This window comes from Callionymus lyra, chromosome 14 (genome assembly GCF_982586985.1).
Source record: "Callionymus lyra chromosome 14, fCalLyr1.hap1.1, whole genome shotgun sequence".
Taxonomy (NCBI): domain Eukaryota; kingdom Metazoa; phylum Chordata; class Actinopteri; order Syngnathiformes; family Callionymidae; genus Callionymus; species Callionymus lyra.
The window spans coordinates 20,901,485-20,921,696 of record NC_141831.1 but is presented as its reverse complement, the minus strand read 5'-3'; the positions used below and the strand labels follow the sequence as shown (position 1 = coordinate 20,921,696).

Sequence of the window (20,212 nt, the reverse complement as noted above, 5' to 3'; positions counted from 1 at the left end):
CTATCGGTTTAAGTTTAATAGATAGAAAGATTGTTTATAATGAATGAATCCCTGAGTCTATTAGTGTTGCATCTGGGCAGGAGCAGTCTTGCTCCATCTGACGTACAAAAGACTGTCGGTCTCTCACCTTGTGCTGGGTTGGTTGTAATCACTGGAATGTGAATTCATTCCCGCCGAGCTCTCCGGAACCGCCGTGGACATGATCGTGGAGGAAACGGCGGCGGCGGCCGAGGACGCTCTGCTGCCGATGCTGTTGCAGCGATCTTCCAAACCGGGCGCCGGCACCGAGTCCACGGAGCAGATGCTGGAGCGCGACGAGATCTCGCTGTGGCTGGAGTCGGACAAGTTGTCGACTTTACCCACCGGTAGAAGAGCGTAACCTGAGGGGGAAGAACACGGAGGACAGTCAGTCGCTTGCTGGTTAGCATCGAGTTGATGTCGACGCTTGCTTTTGTTATTTCTCAAAATAAATAACCAACTAATAAATGATTCTTAAAACTAATGCTGAAGATGTTACATTAAAGATAAACAGTGACAGTCAGAAATTAATAGGATATAGTGTGAAAATATATAAATAAATATGTCATATAAGTAAAATAAATACTAAAAATCCACATAAGAATCTTAAAAAATAAATGTTTTTTTAGATTCTATTATCATAAATGAGGAAATATGAGCTAAAATTAAATGTTGCAAAAATAAATAAAGACTACATTTGAAGGAAAATAATTACGCAGTGGTAAACAAAGGAAAAATTAATATATCATTTGTCAATATTGGTTATATTTTGTGATAATAGGAAATAATCAAAGTAAAATCTGATAAAAAAAAGGGAAGGGGGTTGATGATGATGATGTCTGTGTGAAAATAAATCCAGACATTGAGACTGAACACTGTATTAGTTTCATAAGAACATTTGGAACAAGTGCAGAAATAAAAGCACAAAAACATCAACAAATGAAAACTGGTCAGTGACAGAAAAGTGCTGAGTCATGTAAACTGGGTCAAAGACAAATGGAAGTTGAAATGATTCTTAATAACAATGTACTGTAGCTTTAACTGAAACTCTCTGAACTGAACTGAACTGAACAGACTACATCAAACTGGGTCAGTCTTCTCTCCGTCCATGCACAGCCAGAACCAGGGTCTCGGGCTTTCGGACCTTCTCGCTCTCTTCTCTGGCGGCTCGTCTCTCTCCTGAACGCAGCAGGTCTTGCTCGACTCTCTGGACCTTTTCCTCAAAACTGACATCAGTCTCTTCCTGACGGGCGACTCTGACCTACGTGACCTCGCAGGAGCGTCTGGCTGCTCTCTAAGGGGTGTCAACCCTGCGTCGGTCTTCTGCCTGAAGGTCATCTGAAGGATTCTCTGGTGCAGTAAAGTCCCACCTATTCCGTAGCTCCTCAGGCTGGCGGTGCCGGCCTTGGTGCTGGCGTCGCTGGTCAGCGACGACGACGAGCCGGACAAGTTCATCTGGCTGGAGTTCTTGGCCACGCCTCCCACTGCAACGACACACAAGCACGGCGTGAGCTCACTGACCCCCCAGGAACCGGGAGACACTGAAAACCTTCAGTCAGCAGAACCACCTGCTCACTTATTATAGAAGGTTTTGTCTGCTCAGCTTATATGAGACGCTGCTGAACAAGGAGAGGGGGAAATAAGAAAGATAAAAAGGATAGGAAGACAGAAGTGAGGAGAGGAAAGAAATGAAAAAAAGGAAAGGAAAGAATAGTAGGAGGAAAAAGAACGAAAATGATGATTATGGTATAAAAAAAAAAAAGAGTAAACGAAAGAAAAGGAAAGAATGAAAAATGGGAAAAGGAAGAACACTGGTAAGACGAAAAGGAAAAAAAGCAAACGGAAGGAGTAGAGAAGAGAAAAGGAAAAGAAAAGATAACATTAAAGGACAAAAAAAAGGAAATAAAATAGAAATAAGAAAAGGAAAAAAGGAATGGGGAAGAGGGATAATGAGAAAAAGGGGTGGGGAGGAGAGGATAGAGAAGGAAATGGATGAAAGGAAAGTCAGGGAAATACAAGCAAAGAAAAAGGAAGGAAAGAATATGCGGGTAAAGGAAAGAATGGAATAGAAAAGTATAAAGAGGAAGAAGGGAGAAAAGGAAGGGAAACAAAATAGGCACAGGGAAATAAAGAAAGAAAATAATAAGTGGTATGAAAAAGAAAATGATCAACATGGAAAGAACAGTAAAGAAAAAGAGATAAGAGGACAGAAATATAATAAAAGGAAATTGGAAAGGAACGTAAACAAAAAGAGGATAGGAAACTAGGAAAATGGAAATATTTAAAATGGAAAATAATTTGGTAAAGAAAACAAGGTTAAGAAAGAAGGGAAAACAAAGGAAAGGAAATTACGGGCAAAAAAAGGATATAAAAGAGAAAATTAAATAATATAAGGGGAAAGAAAGGAAGAAGAACATTGAAAAATGAGAATAAATCAAGGACAAGATGGAACCTGAAGAAGATAATGTGAAAAGAAGAGCAGACGAGAGGAAACCATGGAAGATAAGAGATGACTGAGGGAAGAGAATAAGAGAGTGAGGACGTGATGAGCCTCTACAGTCTGCACGTGTGCTGAGAACCCGCGGAAGACAAAGACGTTTCTCTACCTTTTCGCGGCGAGCCTTGAGGCGACACCGTGGGACTGGAGTGCAGGGAGGAGATGGAGGACACGGTGTCGTCGGACGGCCTCTTCATCGTCCACTCGTCGGCCGAGCCGACGGGAGGTTTCTTCACCACCTGAGGAGAGTCTGCAGGACACGCAGGCGTGAAGACTCATGGAACCACGGCTGGTCCTGAAACAAAAAGTCCTCACTTGGATTCCCGATGTCTTTGGCCGTGCTCTTCTTCCGTAGAGGGTTCAAGGGCACCTGGACCTGGAGGACCTGGGAGACCCTGTTCTGGCTCTTCCCCGAGGGTAGGGCGGACCGGAGGGACACGGGAGACATGTCCGACTTGGTGGAGCGTCTCTCGCTCAGGTTCTTGGACACTGGAGAGGAGAGGGGGATGAGCGGCGGAGGAAGAGAGGAGGACGCGGGGAGGACTCACGGGTGCTGTAGGTGGGCTCGCACTGCAGCGACATGATCTGGTGCTTCTCCTCGTCCGCCTCCACCGCCAGGTTGGACAGGTACTGCTTCACCTTGCGGGCCATCTGGGCGTCCTCGTACAGCTTCTTGGCGTTGAGCAGCGAGCTGCGGCGGACTCGCTTCTTGTGCGCGCCGCCCTGGACGTCCAGCATGTTGGAGTTGGTGCTGCCCTGACTCAGGGACCTGCAGAGAGGAGGGCGGAGCGGTGAAAAAAAACGGGAGAGAGGAACAACCGGGAATCGATAGAATTCCGTGTTTTTTTATAAAGTCGGAGGTCCAGACATGCACCAGTTCTCTGTTGCCTCATGCTCTTGCAACAGACCGGGGCGTCCGCCAGGGGGAGCAAGAAGGGTTAAGTTGATGCACGTGATTCCACACAAGGAATTCTGCGTCGGGATGCAGGAGGAAGACGAACTACATTCAAGAGCAGCAGCGAGCTGCTGATATGACACGTTCACTTTAATTTAAACAACATTTACTCTTTACAATTATCAACAGTTTGATGTCGTCATCACTGACACGCATATGAAAATATGATGTTTTCTGTTTATACCTCTTAACTATAAAGTATCAAGTAATAAATTAAGGAATAGAGCGGAATAATGTGTTTTCACAGTTGTTTCCAACAGGAGTTGTAAATAAAACTTCATTTACATTGAAATCAATTGTTTACATATTGAACATGTTTTATACATTAAAATGTTATTTTTGTGCCATAAATTCAAAATATGGAATAATAAGAGCAAGCAAATACATGGCAGAATTAAGTAGAAATATTTATCTATATTTAAAAGTACTTTCACATGTTATTTCCAACATAATTTGTACATAAAATTGGACATAAATACAGAAGAATTAAAGGAAATATTTATATATTTATACATTTCTTTTTTCCCCACATTGTTAGAATTATAATACAAACATCAAAGTGCACTGACATAGACCATTTTATTGAGCTCATTATTTAATTTTAAAAACACATATTGTGTATGTGCATTGTAAATAAGTGAAATATTTTGTTGATAAATGTAATACTTGGAATTATAAGAGTGAAAGGAAATCACAGAAAACATGGTGAATGTTTCTTCTTAATGATATTTAAATCATCATTAAGAATTTAAGTTATTACTTTAAATGTAATTCTTCTTATTTACGTCCTTAGACAGGAGTGACAGAACACGGATGTAAAAATGGAAAGAAACATGTTAAAAATCACCAAAATTAATTATTAATTATTATTTTTGTCCGAGCATGTTCCTTCAGCACAGAATTAATGGAAATAATAGATAAAAATCCACAACTCATCAATAAATGATAAAGAAAAAATATAAAGATAAATATATATTTGCAAAACATAAAAACATATCAAGTTTGAATTTAAATCTTTGTTTCTGCATAAACTAATCCTTTAAAACTGCTAATATTGAAATATGTTTTTTGCCTCATTCAAACACGTACTTGTCATCAACCATAACTATCATTGGAGTGGATGCAAAATTCTAAATTAAATCCAACACAAAGAAAAGTAAAGATATTATTGTCGTATTAATTCACGTCATGAAGAAAATAATGGAGAAAGGGTCAGTAATGGAGGGTGTTGTTCGGCTGGAGTTGCACAGGAAGGGTTAAGGATGCACAAGCACAGGCAGATGAACACTTGGATAAAGGGAGGTGTTGTTGGGGGGGCGGGCGGGGGGGGTCATGCATGGTTGTGGGCGGACACTGTGGTGGTGCACAGCAGGGGTTAAATGATGCTGATTCCCATGGAAACAAACTTACCCTAAACTCTTCCACCTCTTCTTCCTGCAAGCAAGAGGCGTGAAGATTGAAGCGTGACTTTAACACAAGTTCAGGTGGAGACAGACTATGTAGCGCTCATGCCACCGAGGACAGACAGATGACTGATGGGAGGACATGGAACATCTCCCTTAGCAACCAAGACCGTGAGCTCCCTCAACGTGACCGATTATCTAACTTGCAGTACGTGGTTGGTGTCTGTAGGGGGCAGTCATGCAGCGCAGCAGTGACAGACGGTGGTGACATCAATTCAAAATCCACTTCCTCTCAGTTCACGCTTTATTTTTCAAAAGGAAGTCGCCTCGTCATGAACCTGACAGGGAGTGAATGGGAATTGATCGGACAGTTTGTGAAACATCCAGATGGAAAGTGCACTAGTGATGCACTGCAACGATTCAAGATGGCTGCCAAAGTTAATACAGAGAGAAACACATGGAAGTAGTCGTCCATGAGTCGAGAGTTCGGTGGAAGATCGAGTGAAGAGTGGAGTCAAAGAGAGCAGACCCTCGTCTGCTCGTGGTCATGTGATAATGGTCGAGGTGAAAAGAACCAACGCAGTTTGACTTTTTTTTAGTTCAGCTGAATATGATTTTCTTTTTCCGTTTGTGGAATTTTGGCTTCAAGTCTGAACGAGACACGAATGAAAGTCAAACCCACCTCTGTCTGAACATCAGCGCCGGGTCCATGTTGGCCGAGGTCAGTCGCACCACGTGTCGGATCTCCTTGGCGATCATCCTCAGCTTCTCGAAGTTGATCAGACCGTCCACAGTGGAGTCGTTGCCTTCAGAATACAAACAAAAAAGGGGTTAAAATTGCGAAAAATTCCATCATAACGTGTTGAAATCAAATAAAGTGAGAAGACCCCGGTGTAAAAGGTGGAAGGGAAATCCAATTTAATGCCAAAAGATCAATGTAATTATTTATTATTTTTTATCACTTATACTATAATTATCCTTAATACATATTTGTACTTTTGTATATTGGGTACAATTTAATAATATGATTTTTATCTTTTTATCCCTAAAAATGATGCAATACAACAAAACGTTATAGTATATGTCTTTATTTAAATCAATATATTTTATATCTTATTAGTTTTTACAAGTTCAACTTTTTTAAATGATTTCATACTATATAAATGTATACAGTTCTTATTGTTCTATAATACTTAAGTTGAATTTAAAAGAACATTGTGTCCTACAATACTTCATAAAAAAATATATATGGCAGTTTTTTTATTCTTTTATACCATAATAAAAAATAGACTAAACTTAATACTACTTAAAATATCTTTCAACCAAAACATTTTTTGTTACTTAAAATGTTGTTTACTGATTGATGATAATTTAGTTTTATTATTGATAGAAAAACTGATACAGAATTTTAATTATGAAGAACAATACACATATGTATACTTTATAAATTTTAGTTTTAAAACCTTCACGAGTGAACTCTGGAACAAAGACAGTTTCCTACCCTCGTGTAAGAACGTCAGGTCCTTCTTGACGACGGGGAACAGCGGGATGATCGGCGGCTGCATGCTCTGGCTGCTCAGGATGTTCCGGTACTTTGCCATGTTCCTGGACGGGTCGAACACGTCCTGCAGGTCCCCGAAGAGCTTCTCGTACTTGCTGGGAAGTTTCTCCCACGAGTTTCGCAGGCGAGCCACCGGCGCCAAGTTCAGACCGCTGCCAGGGAAGACACGGGATGAGGATCAAAGGACGGACAGATGCATGAGAGGACGAAGAAAAGGGAGGAAGAACAGAAGGTCAGAGGAGACGAGGACGAGACGATGAAACACGAGGCAGGTTGTGTCCTGGGGCAGCAGACGTGCGAGGACACCTGCTGTGGCGACGAGTGTAAGGTCAAACACGGGTCAAAGCCTTGTGTTGCTAAATCGCCTTTTACAGCAGATGACAGAGCGTCGCACACCTGCTGACTTGTTACGAGAATAAAGATGAGCTGCGGAGCAAGGACTCGCTGGACCTTTACCTCCTGACTGAGGCGATGAAATTCAAGCTTAAAGATGTATTTATATTGTATGTTATGATGTCGCACTCACCTGATGATGGCGAACATGGAGTTGAAGTTCTTGCACTCCCGGCAGTGGAGGGAGATCTTGATGAAGTGTTTGATGGTCTTCATCCTCTTCAGGGTGTTGGGTTCCTTCAGGATCTCCGTGGCGACCCAGAACGTCTCCTGGTTGATCACCTCCTCGAACTGCTTCAGGTTGCCGCTTCCGGCGGACGAGTCCAGTTTGAACAAGTCGTCCACGTACCTGGAACAAACAGTGGTCTGTTAAATGACACCCGAGTAGACTAAACCCTCCACGAACTTGAGTATTTTACCAAAGTCTTAAGTAAATCAGAATCTAAAACTGTCAATTTTAATAATACTTTTAATTAAAAGGCCCCTCTCAAAACACACGAGGACATCCTGCACACATGTGTAAAACAACAGAGAAATAGACAACAGTAATACAGGAGTTTTAAAATTGAAGAGACCACAATACATGGGTACTAGTCTGAAAGTGCCTAGGAATCTTTATTCAATAGAAATAAATAAAAGATAAAAAAAAGTAAAAGAACATCTGGAGATAGGAAGAACTTAATTGCTTGCCCTGATAATGGAAACTGACCATCGATCAAAGTATGCCATGCTTCCGAAACGGAAGTGTACAAATACCTCGTTATTTCGTTTTTATTTAATAACTTTAATAAGTGTATAGATTTAACACATCTATATCCAAATGTACCTGTTTTTATGGATGGCATTGAACTGTATTAAAAACCTGTTCTCCTTTAGTTCAATCCCTGGTCTGATTTTTGGCTTTTTTTTTAGCAGCAATAATGCAACTTTTATTTTCTTTTGCTGTTAATATCCTTCATAAACACCCCCTTCTGTCGAGCTAGAATCAAACATCTGAGATACTTACTCTGTGGACTCGATGTTCCTGAAGAGCTCAAAGTCTCTCATGGAGAGCTGCGCCGCCACCTCCATGGTGCTGAGCTGCAGCAGCGAGATCTGGCTCTCTCGGAGGAGGTCCTGGGCGTCCTCGTCGGAACACAACGTTTCCGTCTCCATGTTGTTCTTCAGGTAGTACCTGCCCGGAAACAAGAGGAGGAGAAGGCTTCAGAGGAGGTCAAGGGGGCTCCTTGGTGAGAACGTTGAAGAAACAAACGTGTCTTGAAACAGACAGCGAATGTTTTCAATATGGAACATTCCAAAAGTCTGGTGGAAAGGTGCATCACGTTGGTATTTGATTCTGGGAATTGTTCTCCTCACTCTCTAAAACTGACACATCTTCTTCAGATCAGTAGAAGAAACTGATGATTGGACATGACGGGTCGATCCAAGATGAAAAAAGATTAATACATGAGAGCAGACAAAGATAAAAGAGAGGGATGATCAAACTTAAGAATTTGAAGATGGAGGGAAGGATTAAGAAGACAAAGAGAAAGACAGAATAAATGAGAAAAAAGGTCAAAAAGAATAAGTCAATGTAAATAAAGAAGAAAAAAAAGATGGGCAAGATGGAGAATTAGGAGGAAGAGAATCTGTCGTGGTAAATTATCAGAATAAACTTGATTGCGGGAAAGATAAAATAAGAAGAGGAAGACAATTTGAAAAAAATATTACATAGTTAAAGAAGGTGAAGAAGCAGACAAAGTGAAACGGAAAGAAAAAGTAAAAATGGGGAAGTGGAAAATGTGTAGAAATATAATTTGTGACCGAACGGAAGGAATCTAAGTAGAGAGGAATACAACATTAATGGGAAAGAAGAATGAAATGAAGGGAAGATCTAGAAAAAGGGAAAAAATTAAGAACAAAGCGAAAAGATAAAGAGAAGATGATTAAGAAGAGCTAGAGGTAAAGAAAAAGAGGAGCAAAAAGACGGAAGACCAGAAGGAAGTTGACATAATGCGCCAGCAGGGGGAGCCAACATCTCACGGCTGTACTATGGAGTTCAGTCTGTGATCCTCATACGTCACCTCTCCGCACCCCTTGTTATCTAAATGAGCAATAAGTGAAGGAAAATATACAGCTTTTATCTTACTTCTTGTTTTTTATTTTATTTTATTAAATAACTACATACAGTAACTGTTTTAGCTTCTTCCCAATAAAAAAATGGGATGAAAATATTTACAAATAAAAATGTATAATGTTCTCAAATATAAGATCATGATTTATTTTTTTAAATGTTTCATTGACCCCAGCCTGGTGACATGTATTACTATTTATAAGTAATAAAATGATTGATGTTTTGGCTTCAATGTCAATAAAGCAAACAAATAATATAAATAATAATACACAAGACTAGAACAAAAATAACAAAATAAAAATATCTATATACCTAGAAATAGAAAAAGCTGAATTTCAACTAGGACTGTGAATACACCCACAAGGACACTGTACAGACAGATTTAAAAACAGTGAATAATAAAAAAAAATAAGACAGGAGTCTTAAAAGCTAAGAGAAGTACAAAAGGTAAAGGTTTTAAAGGAACTACAACACATGAAATCTATGAAACAAGAAAACAGTGTAAAAGCTATTTTAAAAAGGTGTTTTTAGGCAGGTTGTTCCACTTACTTTTGAATGTATTTTTAGGTTTACGATCTTTATTTACAACATTATAACTGTTATATCACGACCTTGTATAGATTAATCTGTTTTTGGACTGTTGAACACCACAGAAAGGAGAAAACATAAGAAAAATATACATTTTGTCGTTTTAATGCTCAACACGACTCACTCTAAATAGATTCCATTTATTGCATGATATAGTTCCAAAGAGAAAAACTGCATAATAGAAGGTGATTTGGTTTCTCATCATGCTCTCTGAGAATGTTAATGTATTTCTCTCCGAGCTCGGTTCATTCTGCTGGACCTCCTGTCAATCATCAGCAGCAGCAGAGAGGAAGGAGAATTGAAAAAAAAAAAAAAAAATTCAACCTTCCGAGTGAGAAGTGTGAAGAAACACTCGGACTCACGCTGACACAGCGTTTTCTCTCCTTAGAGTTCAAGTGTGACACACACTGAAGCCAGTACACACACTCTTACTCCAAACTTATTTACTGCACAACTTTCTCCTTGTCTCACCCCCTCTCAGTGAACTCAGCTACATTCCAGTTAGAAAGACGCTGGGATAAACCACTCAAGAGTTTGCATCTCTTCATCTTCGTCTATGTAGAAGTGTGTGTTGTGTGTGTGTGTGTGTGTGTGTGTGTGTGTGTGGGGGGGGGGGGGGGTGAATAATTCTAGACCTGCCATGGTCTCTGCAGAGACCTCCACCCCTGACAGAGGATGAAATATTCATGCTAACACAGTTGAGAGGGGACTTATGAGGGACCACTGGAGAGACAAAGGGAGAAGGAGAGAGGGGAAAGTCTGGGATGGTGATTGTTATAGAATTCTACACTTTTAATCAAATAGAAGATAGAGTATTTTTTGGTATACATTTTACAAAAACAATCTTAGAATTTCCAACTGTTATCAAACCATTTTCAAATGTAATGAAACAATCATTTTAATTGCAATCAAACCTGTAACTAAAAGAAAATGTTCAAATGTTATTAACTGTAATTTAACTATTCTTAACAGTTATGCAACTACTTTCAGCTAAAGAACAAAATACATTGAGATTTTTTTTTAATAAATCTTTTGTTACGTGTATTTGTACATCATTATGTCAAAAAATAATTAAAATCTTTGGGAAAAAATGTTTATAAAATGACACTTTAAGTAGTAAAATCATATTGTTATTGCTTAGTAAATATGTTTAGTTTACTTTTGAACATTGAATCCTTTTAAAATACTTTTCCCCCTGAAACCCAAGTGTCTTATTTATGACACTTGTTACCGTGGGACGTGGTCTCTCACCTGCCGTTGAGCTGGATCCGGTCGGCCAGCTTGGAGAGCTGGTCCGGGAGGCGCCGCTGCTTGATGACTCCCTCCGGACTGACCGACACCTCGCAGAGCGAGTAGTTCTCCGGGACGGCCAGCAGGCCGAACTCGTTGACGGTGTGAGCGACCACGTCTTTGGCCGTCGTGTCTTTGCTGATGATGATGTAGCAGCTCTGCTGGTCGGCCTTGAACACCCGGATCACCTGGTCTGGGATGTCTAGGAAAACACGGAGCGGGTGTTAGGGCGCAGACACTCAAACGGCTGATCCATAAACTCTAGTATATCGCAGGACGCTGGCTGACATTCTTGTAAAGTGTGCTGAGTGATGGAGACGTTTCCTCCGAGAGGGGAAAAAAAGAGCATTAGAGCTCAGTGTTTGGGTACAGAAGAGGACATGCCCCATTAGACACATCGAGCGGAACAGCTTTATAGCTGTGGTGAGTCTGACAGACGGGATGAAGCCCTCATGCAGGTGAGAGAGGGTTTTAAATAGATCAGCTCCATCACACAAGCAGCCGCCGGTTAGAAAAACACCCGGTGAGGAAGAGTGTTACAGATCATCGAGTTTGACAAGCACTTCTGTGAGCTACTCTTAAGTGTTTGAATTGTGGTTTGGGTCGTGTGGCGCCGCAGGGATGGAGAAGAACATCCGCAGGTCTGAGGCCATGGTTCTCAGCAGAAAACGGAGAATTATTCAAGGTTTTTTTGAGTCGTGTTCTTTCTTTTTAAGTCTTTCTTTTGGTTAAATATTACTATAATAACCTCGGGCTAAGTTTATCATCTGTTAATACTTGTATTTGTCCTTTATCAGCATATATAAAAACAAAATCCCATCGTTCAATAACACATCCCAGGATCACATTCTAATTACATCTGTCTTAAAAGTAGTGTAGATGTTCTTGGAAATGTTTTTTTTCTACATTTTAAAGATTTCATTCAAAGAAGAAAAAAATGAAAAAAATCCTAAAAGCCAAAGTGTCATATTTAGTTTTGCATCACATCATAACTTAACTGTTCTTCTCGCTTGTCATTAACCCCCAAGAAAAATAACTCGAAAACGTATTTATTAAAAAGTGATTTATTTGGTTGCGACGGATTTATTTTCTTTCTTTCCGCGTCACCCTCAATATTTTCGAATTGATCCAGTACACTACTGCCACTTGCTGTTCTATTGAGTTTTAGTTTTGACCGGGAATAAAATATACAATATATTCTAAATAAAAAAATAAAAAAGGGTATCTAGCAGCGTGAGTAAAAACAGCAGCTTGGCAGAGGTCTGCACTACCCAAGTGCTCTTCTTGTTTTATTCTTCATTCTCATCCTTCATACTTTTTAATTTTCTTAGGTTTTTCTATGCATTTACATTCATTTTTATACATTATATCTACTATTAGTTTGAATAAAAAAATAGCTGTTTACTTTACAAGTTTGTACCCATCTAAAATATATATGGTGAAAAAGAATGAATCCGCTCAACTTCCAAACTACAAGTCCCATAATGCACTGTAACAGGTTTAACCGTTTTAAAAATTGAAGGTGAGGAAGTGAGATTTCCGGGGGCATCTGGTTTGTAACAAGCGTGAGATCGCTGACAGTTTCACTTTTCTACTTTTGCACCAAAGGGATGTTTGGAAATTCTGGCAATCTAAATTTAGGCCACTTGCAACTTCAAAAAACACCTTTTCTCTTTATAGTGACATTCCAGTATTAATCAAGTCCGTGATGACATTTTTAGTACGGAGAGTCTTCAGTTAAATCAGTTAAAAAAAGTATTACTTTATGTTAAAGCAGCAGTTTCTCTGCTCTCGCTGGGGAAAGATAGTGTCTCATTACCAGTGATTTGTGAGTCTGGGAAGCGCTCGCGTCCGGAGAATGTTAAGATATTATAAAATAATTTGATTCGGCTCACACAGGAGGACCTGACCACGTTTGGCACAAGCAGAAAACAATAACATCCATAATGGATAACTCACCGAGTTCACTGAGAGGGAGTGAGACAAAGTGAAAGTGTGGATTTGGAAAAGGTTTTTTTTTTAGTTAGAAGGGTAGCTGCTCCTTGGACAAGACATTTATCGCAGGAAATAATGTCACTGGCGCTACACTAAAATTAATCTTTCACAGAGTTAAACTGCATCAACAGCATTACTGGGAAGGTAATAGTGAAGAAATGTCATGTATGTGTGGGACGGACGATCTTGTATCAGCTTAGGAAAGTTTTTGAATGTTGCCATGTGCACTTTAAAATATAGTTGACAAAAGGAGCAGAAGAAACAACCATCTGGTAAAAAGTAGTTGAGATGGAAGGTTGAAAAAAGCCCGGAAACACTTAATTAAATTCAAAATAACGACTGATCCATGCAGCTTTCTTAACTAATACATTTGGAGCAGAAACATTCAAGAATGTATACTCACAGTAGAGTCCCAAAGCTTCGCAAGCAGAAAACAGAGACAAAAAACAGATTTTTAAAACACGAGAAAAGAGGAGGAAGTAAGAGATGGCATCATGGAAAAGTGAAACGTGCTTTTAGTTTCAACAAACCACAGGAAATTGAACACGGGTAAATACGTGAGTCAGAGAGAAAAGGTCAGGAAGAAGGAAATCAACAGAGAAAAGGATTCTTTCTCTTCCACATACTGGGATTCACATCCACGTCTTTAGCTACATTCGATTCTCACGGAGATAAACGGTCAGAGGACAGTTGTACAAACATTTATATAAACTCTGAGACAACAACTTACCAGCAGGATTGGAGAAGTCGAGCACCCCGGTGGCCGGCTGCAGCAGGTCGGGGCTGCTGGACGACAGGTTGCCAGGGATGGGCATGATGGCGACGCTGTGTCGACACTGCTTGGTCCCCACGATGCTGTCGTCCTGAGACTGACCCATGCCGCCGTCGCTGCAGAGCAAATATACACGTTGACAACTTGACTTTTAACAACACAACATGGACACAAAACAAGCAAATCACAAGACATATGAAAGAAATGAGTTTTAATTGTGACTATCTGAGCCTTTAAAGCAGGGGAGAAGATTCATGTCTGAAAGGGCCACATATGTAAGAAACATCAAGCCTAAAGAAAGACACTCAAAAATTATAAGGAGCAATCACAGTGTTTAAAAGTAAAAGAAATAACACTAAAGAAACAAGTACAATAAAGAAAAAAATCCATACATTTTAACCAAGTTACAAAGTGTAATTATATATATATATATAAAAAAATATATATAAAAATATTTAAAGATTTAAGGAAAACATAATAAAATAACTAATACAACCAGATTATTTATGACAGTGGTCATAATAAGAAAGTATCAAAAGTTTTTTTTTTTTGCATAATTATTGGCGAAAGTGCTAAATTACAGTGTATAAAAAGAACATGATATAATTTATTGTTTGAAGATAAATGTGAATATTAGTCATTCAATATGTTTGAACTTTTAAAAAGGCTTAACTTTTCAGAATTAAACATTTCACAAGAATAAAAAAGGTCTTGGGTCCAAAATTCAATATTAGTATATTTGTATAACTCTCTTGTCTACTAAGGGACACACAAATAACACAATAAATATATACATTATATGTATATATTTTTTAAGATGATTAATAAGGAAATTGCTTTGAATTGATTTAAGCAGTAAAAACTAATCAAAATGCATAAATCATCATGAAAACCTCCTAATTGAAACAGTCAAAATTATTTTTTTCGTCAGAATTTTTACCCTTCTCTAATGGGGTTCATGTGGAGGAGGACCTCATGAGACCCACCGACTGCATTGAGACCAGGTTTGCTCGAGATTCATCTTAAGCAAGGAATGACAGCTCACAACAACATCTTCAGACTTGCAGGTGAAGATCTCTTAATTATAACCATAATTATAGGGTTTAATTTAACGTTAAAATGAGAGTTTTTCATCACTACATGAAGTACGAAAATGCGATGAAACATTCTGGTCTACAACTATGCAGGTTTTGATCATTCGGGGATGTCAAGTTGGTCAGATGTTTGGATGGGGAAGTGAGTGACACACAAAAAAAAGGGTCTTACCCAAACAGGCCCCTGAAGCAGTGCGGACAGAAAGACGACATTGAAAAGCGTGAAAAAGAAAAAAGGAAACCTTCTACAGTGATTCAGCATCATTAAAAAAAAGACAAGACAGCATCAGGGAAAAAAGTGACCCCCCCCCTTCCCAAAAAAAAAGAAAAAATCTGCATCTAGTGACAGGAGACGAAGAACAGCAGTGAGGATAAAAAAATAAAATAATGAACGTGCTTTACTACAGACAGATCAGGGGCTAAATCCTCAAGCTCATCGTTTTCTCATCTAGCGAAGCTAAATCACAGTCGCTGGCCAGTGCTTGACGGTTTTTAAAGGTGCACACACACACACACACACACACCTAAACACACACAGGCATCTTCATTTGGCAGGAAGATGATCTGATTATTGCTGGCGTGTCCTTGTCATAAAAAACTCTGGAGCAAAGTCAGAGAGAAAAAAATGGTGATTTACTATTTATATCTACATCTACTGATACCACAATTCATTTTTTTTTAAGTGATGGTACTCTTTCCAGGTTGTCCTTTAGGTCTTTAATCGTCTCTTGTTTGCGATTTACACACACGTAGATCATTATGTCATTATTTTTTGACTAAATATACAGTGTGTTTCCCTCCATGATAAAATGGCTCCCGCTATAATATTCATGGGAAAAGATGATGAAGTTATTATCGTCGGAGAAAAACTAAACGAGACAGGATATAAAAGATGGAGTTGACAAATAAAAACAAGACTAATAGTGGTTTACAAAATAAAAACTATGCATGAATATTGCACTGCATTGAAATAAAACAAGACAAATTGCCGTTTTAATTCTGTTTATAGACTATAAATACTCTTTCTTTATCTCACATTGACGTATGAACATATAAGGTGCATTCAATAGTGTGGGACAAATATAATTCATGGAAAAACAAACTTAACTAAACAAATTAAGAAGGAACAGGGTGTTTTTTGGTTCAAATGAAAACTATATCCTTGAGTATATAAAGTAACAAATCTAGAATAGTAATAGCATTTATTTCTGTAAAAAAATATAAAAAGCTGGTTTAAAATAAAATAAAACAAATAAATGCCAACCAATCACCTTCACCACGTCTCCGAGAAATTCTGTGGAAACACTGTATAATTTTTGGGTGAAATACTGGACTGTTAAAGGGAATTTCAATTAATAAACAAAAAAAAAGTCTTTAATGAATAAATCTACATTAGAAGTAACCTTGTTAGCTAAAAATATCACTGGCAATAAGGCCGAGGGGGTCGGGAGCTTCTAACCACAGAGAGTGACGCGTCTTCAAATGATTGGTGGATCCAAGTGGTCATTCGTTTCATTTCTCTCTTGTAGAATTCACCTTTTCATCTCCTCTCTTCCCTCCAGACCCTTTGATCAGCCATCGACTCATTTGAATGAAAAAAGCTTCACAATTATCGTTCGGTCAGTAAATGGAAACACTTTTTGAAGCAGGATCCGATCAATGGGGCGTTCGGGGGCCAGTAGTGGTTCGGGAATAGAGACGGGTGTGAGACGGGTGAGACACAGACTGACACTGACGTATGTGCATCAGGATTGTGACACATGTGGAGGTGAGAGGAGCTTCTGAGGCTCGAGAGAGAGAGAGAGAGAGAGAGAGAGAGAGAGAGAGAGAGAGAGAGAGAGAGAGAGAGAGAGAGAGAGAGAGAGAGAGAGAGAGACTAACTATGCCTGCAGAGGCATGAAATAACAGGGTGAAATGAAGCCTGCAACATCGCATTACGTGTGGAATATTGAGTACGAGCAACAATTACTCTCAGCGGGAACATGCTGGAAGAACATCGACAAGTTACGGACGACAGGCGTTTCCTTAATTAGCGCTAAATCTGTGAGACTGTTATTGATCGCGGAAAGGAAATGTAGCAAAGTTTCAACATTTAATCTACAGATTACTTCTAAAACAAATTATTGCATTTCTGTTAATGTTTTTTTTTAATCAAATATTTTTATTAAGATGTAAAAACAAGAAGTTGTGAAATGTATGGGGATAAAACTTAAATGTAATGCAGTTTAAACTCTGTTTTGTACAATTACAAGTAAGTAAGTTTTGTATCACATAGTTTTAGTTTCAGCAAATATATACAGTATGTATGATAAATAAAAACATGATCAATATAAGTATTCATATTACTGAATATTTAGAAAAAGTACAAAAATATGTTCATTTACATGTGAAAACGGTTTGGACAAATTAAAGATAAGATAATAGATCAATAATAATAATGAATAATAATAATCTTTGTATACATATTTTGCAAAGCATCATAATTAAGATTGTGACTTTTGTGATTTTTCTTTTATCATTGTTAAAAAAGGTAAGTATAAAAACATAAAATAGGACTAACAAAACATTTTTTGATCTACAGTAAGTCATGTAGCTTTTTTGGAATTAAAAAAAAAACTGATTAAGAGAATTACATTTTGGCTACTTGGGCAGAAATCATCTCAACAAAAGAACCGAAAGTACAGAAAAAAGCTGCTTATTGAATCAAGTGTACTTGGTGGCAGCACTAGGAGCAGTTAATTACTATCTCAGGCTTATTCATGCCACGAGCGGAGCCTGAACAAGTGTGTGTGTGTGTGTGTGTGTGTGTGTGTGTGTGTGTGTGTGTGTGTGTGTGTGTGTGTGTGTGTGTGTGTGTGTGTGTGTGTGTGTGTGTGTGTGTGTGTGTGTGTGTGTGTGTGTGTGTGTGTGTGTGTGTGTGTGTGTGTGTGTGTGTGTGTGTGTGTGTGTTGCTGCTTCATGAATCTGAATGTTATTGCGGCAAGATTCACGGCCATGTCTTCAGCAGAGACGCCGCAGCTTGTTACAGTTGCTGCAGAGTTCTGGTTTGATCGCAGTTGGTGATCCGCTTATTCCTGAAGTTGATTTTTGCCAACTTGCAAATATTGAAAGCAGGCGAACTAATATAATTTTTTTTTTTTATTAAGAGGAAAAACGTGTTTTTAACGTGAGTTAGGAGGAAATTAAGGACAATATTACAATACAATACAATTACAATAAAATATGAATGAGGATAGAAACAGATGTAATATAACTTATTAATGATAATGAAAATTAGATTCAATTTTTTTTAGAATATATCAACTTATTATAAATAATATTTAACACAATACTGACTAATAAAATCCAATCAATTATAATTAAAAAAAAAATTAAATGTATATCTTATGATAAGTTAAAGGTTGTTAAGAGAAAAACAAATTCCATTAAAATTAAATATATTTTCTGCAAAAACGAGAAAACTTTAAAAATGTAACTAATAAGAAGCCTCTTAAAAAGACAGATTATGACAAACTAGACATAAATATATCAGTTACATAAGTTTGTTATTGACAAATATAGTGCAATTTAATTTACTCTTATAAATATGTTGGATAATAGTGATTTATTCAGTAAAGAATCAAGAGAAAAAAAAGATGTCAGAAAAATAACTTGATTAAAACTATGAGGAAACATGAGGTTGGATTTTACTGTGCGTTAATGTTACAAATGTAATCCATATCTGCGCTCAAATAATTGTGTAACAAGTGTTCTCTCACCTGAAGGGTTTGGGAGGCAAAATACTGAACCGCGTCTTCTCCAACATCTTCCTGATCTTGTTGCGTCCTCCAGACACCGTGTTGGCCTTCATCTTCCTGGTGGTCTTGTGGTCCGTGGCGAACTCCATGTCTCCGGGAAGATCCGGGATGGAGAACCGATTCCCCTTCTTCTCTTGAATCTTAGGTATGTGCGGACCTCCGTTCTTCTTCTCGTGCAGGATCCTGCTGAGGAGCTCTTTGAAGACTGTGAAGAGCCAAATGAAGCGTTTAGTTTTGACCACCATTCTTTTGTTTTTTTCTACACGTGCTTCATGCTCACCAAATATGTTGGTCTTGACCGTCACGGCCAAGTGCGTGTTGTTTCTCAGGATGTCCACTGCTTTGGAGAAGGATATGTTCTCGAAGTTCTGACCGTTGATCTCCATGATCTGGAAAATTCAAATAAACAAAAGGTGTCAGAGGTAGGATGCCATGTTAGGCTCACGAATCCTAATTTAAAGCAGAACTTGGCTCAAACTTTGACACGTGTTGCAGAAGTAGTTTGATTTTTTTTTAGATAAAAAGTGGAACATAAAAAGAAGATGTAAATGTAAAAGAGATCATGTGAGATACAGCAAAGTGTGAACATCTTCTCACCTGGTCCCCTCTCTTGAGTCCGGTCTCTGCAGCTTTGCTCCCCTCCTCCACGGACTCCACGAAAATGCCGAATCCCCTCTCGCTGCCGCCCTGGACGCTGAAGTAGAGCGGCGACTCCCTGGACGCCTTCTGCAGTGTGATCTGCCTCCACTTGGCTTTGGCCGCGCAGGCGATGTTCAGCAGTCGTAAGTGTCCCTTCATTTTCTAGCAAACGTATACAATGATCGAACCCGTTCTGAATGTTGAAATTACTTTCATGCCGTCGTGTTCCCTCACTGTAGCTTCAAGAAGTCTCTCGAACTCCTCCAGGAAGCGCGTCATCGCCGGGTCACCCTCGAAATCATTGAAGTGGTTGTTGACCCAGAGCAGAACTATTCTTGTCACCTGTGAAACACACGTTTGTTACTTTGAGATGAATCACATTTGAATGCATCTTTTATAAAAATGAAAATGCAAACATAAGTAAATATTTATGAAAGCTAACCAACCATTTTATTAATTTTTAGCAATTATAACAAATTTTACATACAACTTTGTGTATATTTATTTTATTAAGGCTTTAAAAAAAGATTTTACGATATTTCCACACAAACTGTATATTAATTAGAAGATTCAGGGTAAAATAACATCTTAAGCTTATTTAATTCTGATATATAATGTGGTTTTAATAACACTTGATTTTTGTGAGTTCATTCTTTTTTTGTCTTACGATCACAGTATACTGTGACCCATGAGGAAATCAAAAACCCCCTGCTTTTAGATTAAATCTGCTTTATTATTTAATTTAATTTATAAATCTTTGTCATATATATAATTTTACAACAAAAAAAGGACAAGAAATGAAACTTCCGAACTCTAAACTGACATGAATAAGAAAACTGAGAAAAGAAATTTAAACTATAAAATGCCTACCAGTTGAATAAGTTACATCAAACTTAGATTTGTACCTGCATCTGCATTGTGCTTCTTCAGAAACCAAAAAATATTAAGCTTCAACAAGGTTGTATTTTGGATGCATTTTTTTTTCTATTGAGTAAATTTTACGTAGTGTTTTGGGGCTGGAAACGATTACACGCGTCTGGCAACACCTGAAGAAGAGGAAGTTGCGGTCTCTGTGTAATTCTTTGCATTTCTGTGAC

General features: G+C 38.4%; 1 protein-coding gene across 6 annotated transcripts in view; it reads right to left on the bottom strand.

Moving 5' to 3' along the window:
* The window catches only part of rapgef6 (Rap guanine nucleotide exchange factor (GEF) 6), a 109,440-nt gene that overhangs the window by 5,449 nt on the left and 83,779 nt on the right, over positions 1 to 20,212 (bottom strand). For 3 of the 6 annotated variants that reach the window (XM_087807782.1, XM_087807786.1, XM_087807787.1), the window contains 17 exons: positions 19,350 to 19,457; positions 19,074 to 19,277; positions 18,757 to 18,865; positions 18,438 to 18,681; positions 13,544 to 13,701; positions 13,217 to 13,231; positions 10,780 to 11,020; positions 7,834 to 8,001; positions 6,961 to 7,176; positions 6,375 to 6,586; positions 5,556 to 5,679; positions 4,881 to 4,904; positions 3,064 to 3,284; positions 2,831 to 3,004; positions 2,625 to 2,765; positions 1,389 to 1,502; positions 128 to 380 (listed from right to left, as the gene is read on the bottom strand). In XM_087807782.1, the coding sequence (XP_087663908.1) occupies positions 128 to 380; positions 1,389 to 1,502; positions 2,625 to 2,765; positions 2,831 to 3,004; positions 3,064 to 3,284; positions 4,881 to 4,904; positions 5,556 to 5,679; positions 6,375 to 6,586; positions 6,961 to 7,176; positions 7,834 to 8,001; positions 10,780 to 11,020; positions 13,217 to 13,231; positions 13,544 to 13,701; positions 18,438 to 18,681; positions 18,757 to 18,865; positions 19,074 to 19,277; positions 19,350 to 19,457 (2,726 nt within the window). The remainder of the gene's footprint in view (positions 1 to 127; positions 381 to 1,388; positions 1,503 to 2,624; positions 2,766 to 2,830; positions 3,005 to 3,063; positions 3,285 to 4,880; positions 4,905 to 5,555; positions 5,680 to 6,374; positions 6,587 to 6,960; positions 7,177 to 7,833; positions 8,002 to 10,779; positions 11,021 to 13,216; positions 13,232 to 13,543; positions 13,702 to 18,437; positions 18,682 to 18,756; positions 18,866 to 19,073; positions 19,278 to 19,349; positions 19,458 to 20,212) is intronic. The other 3 variants (XM_087807784.1, XM_087807783.1, XM_087807785.1) reach the window with 3 other exon arrangements.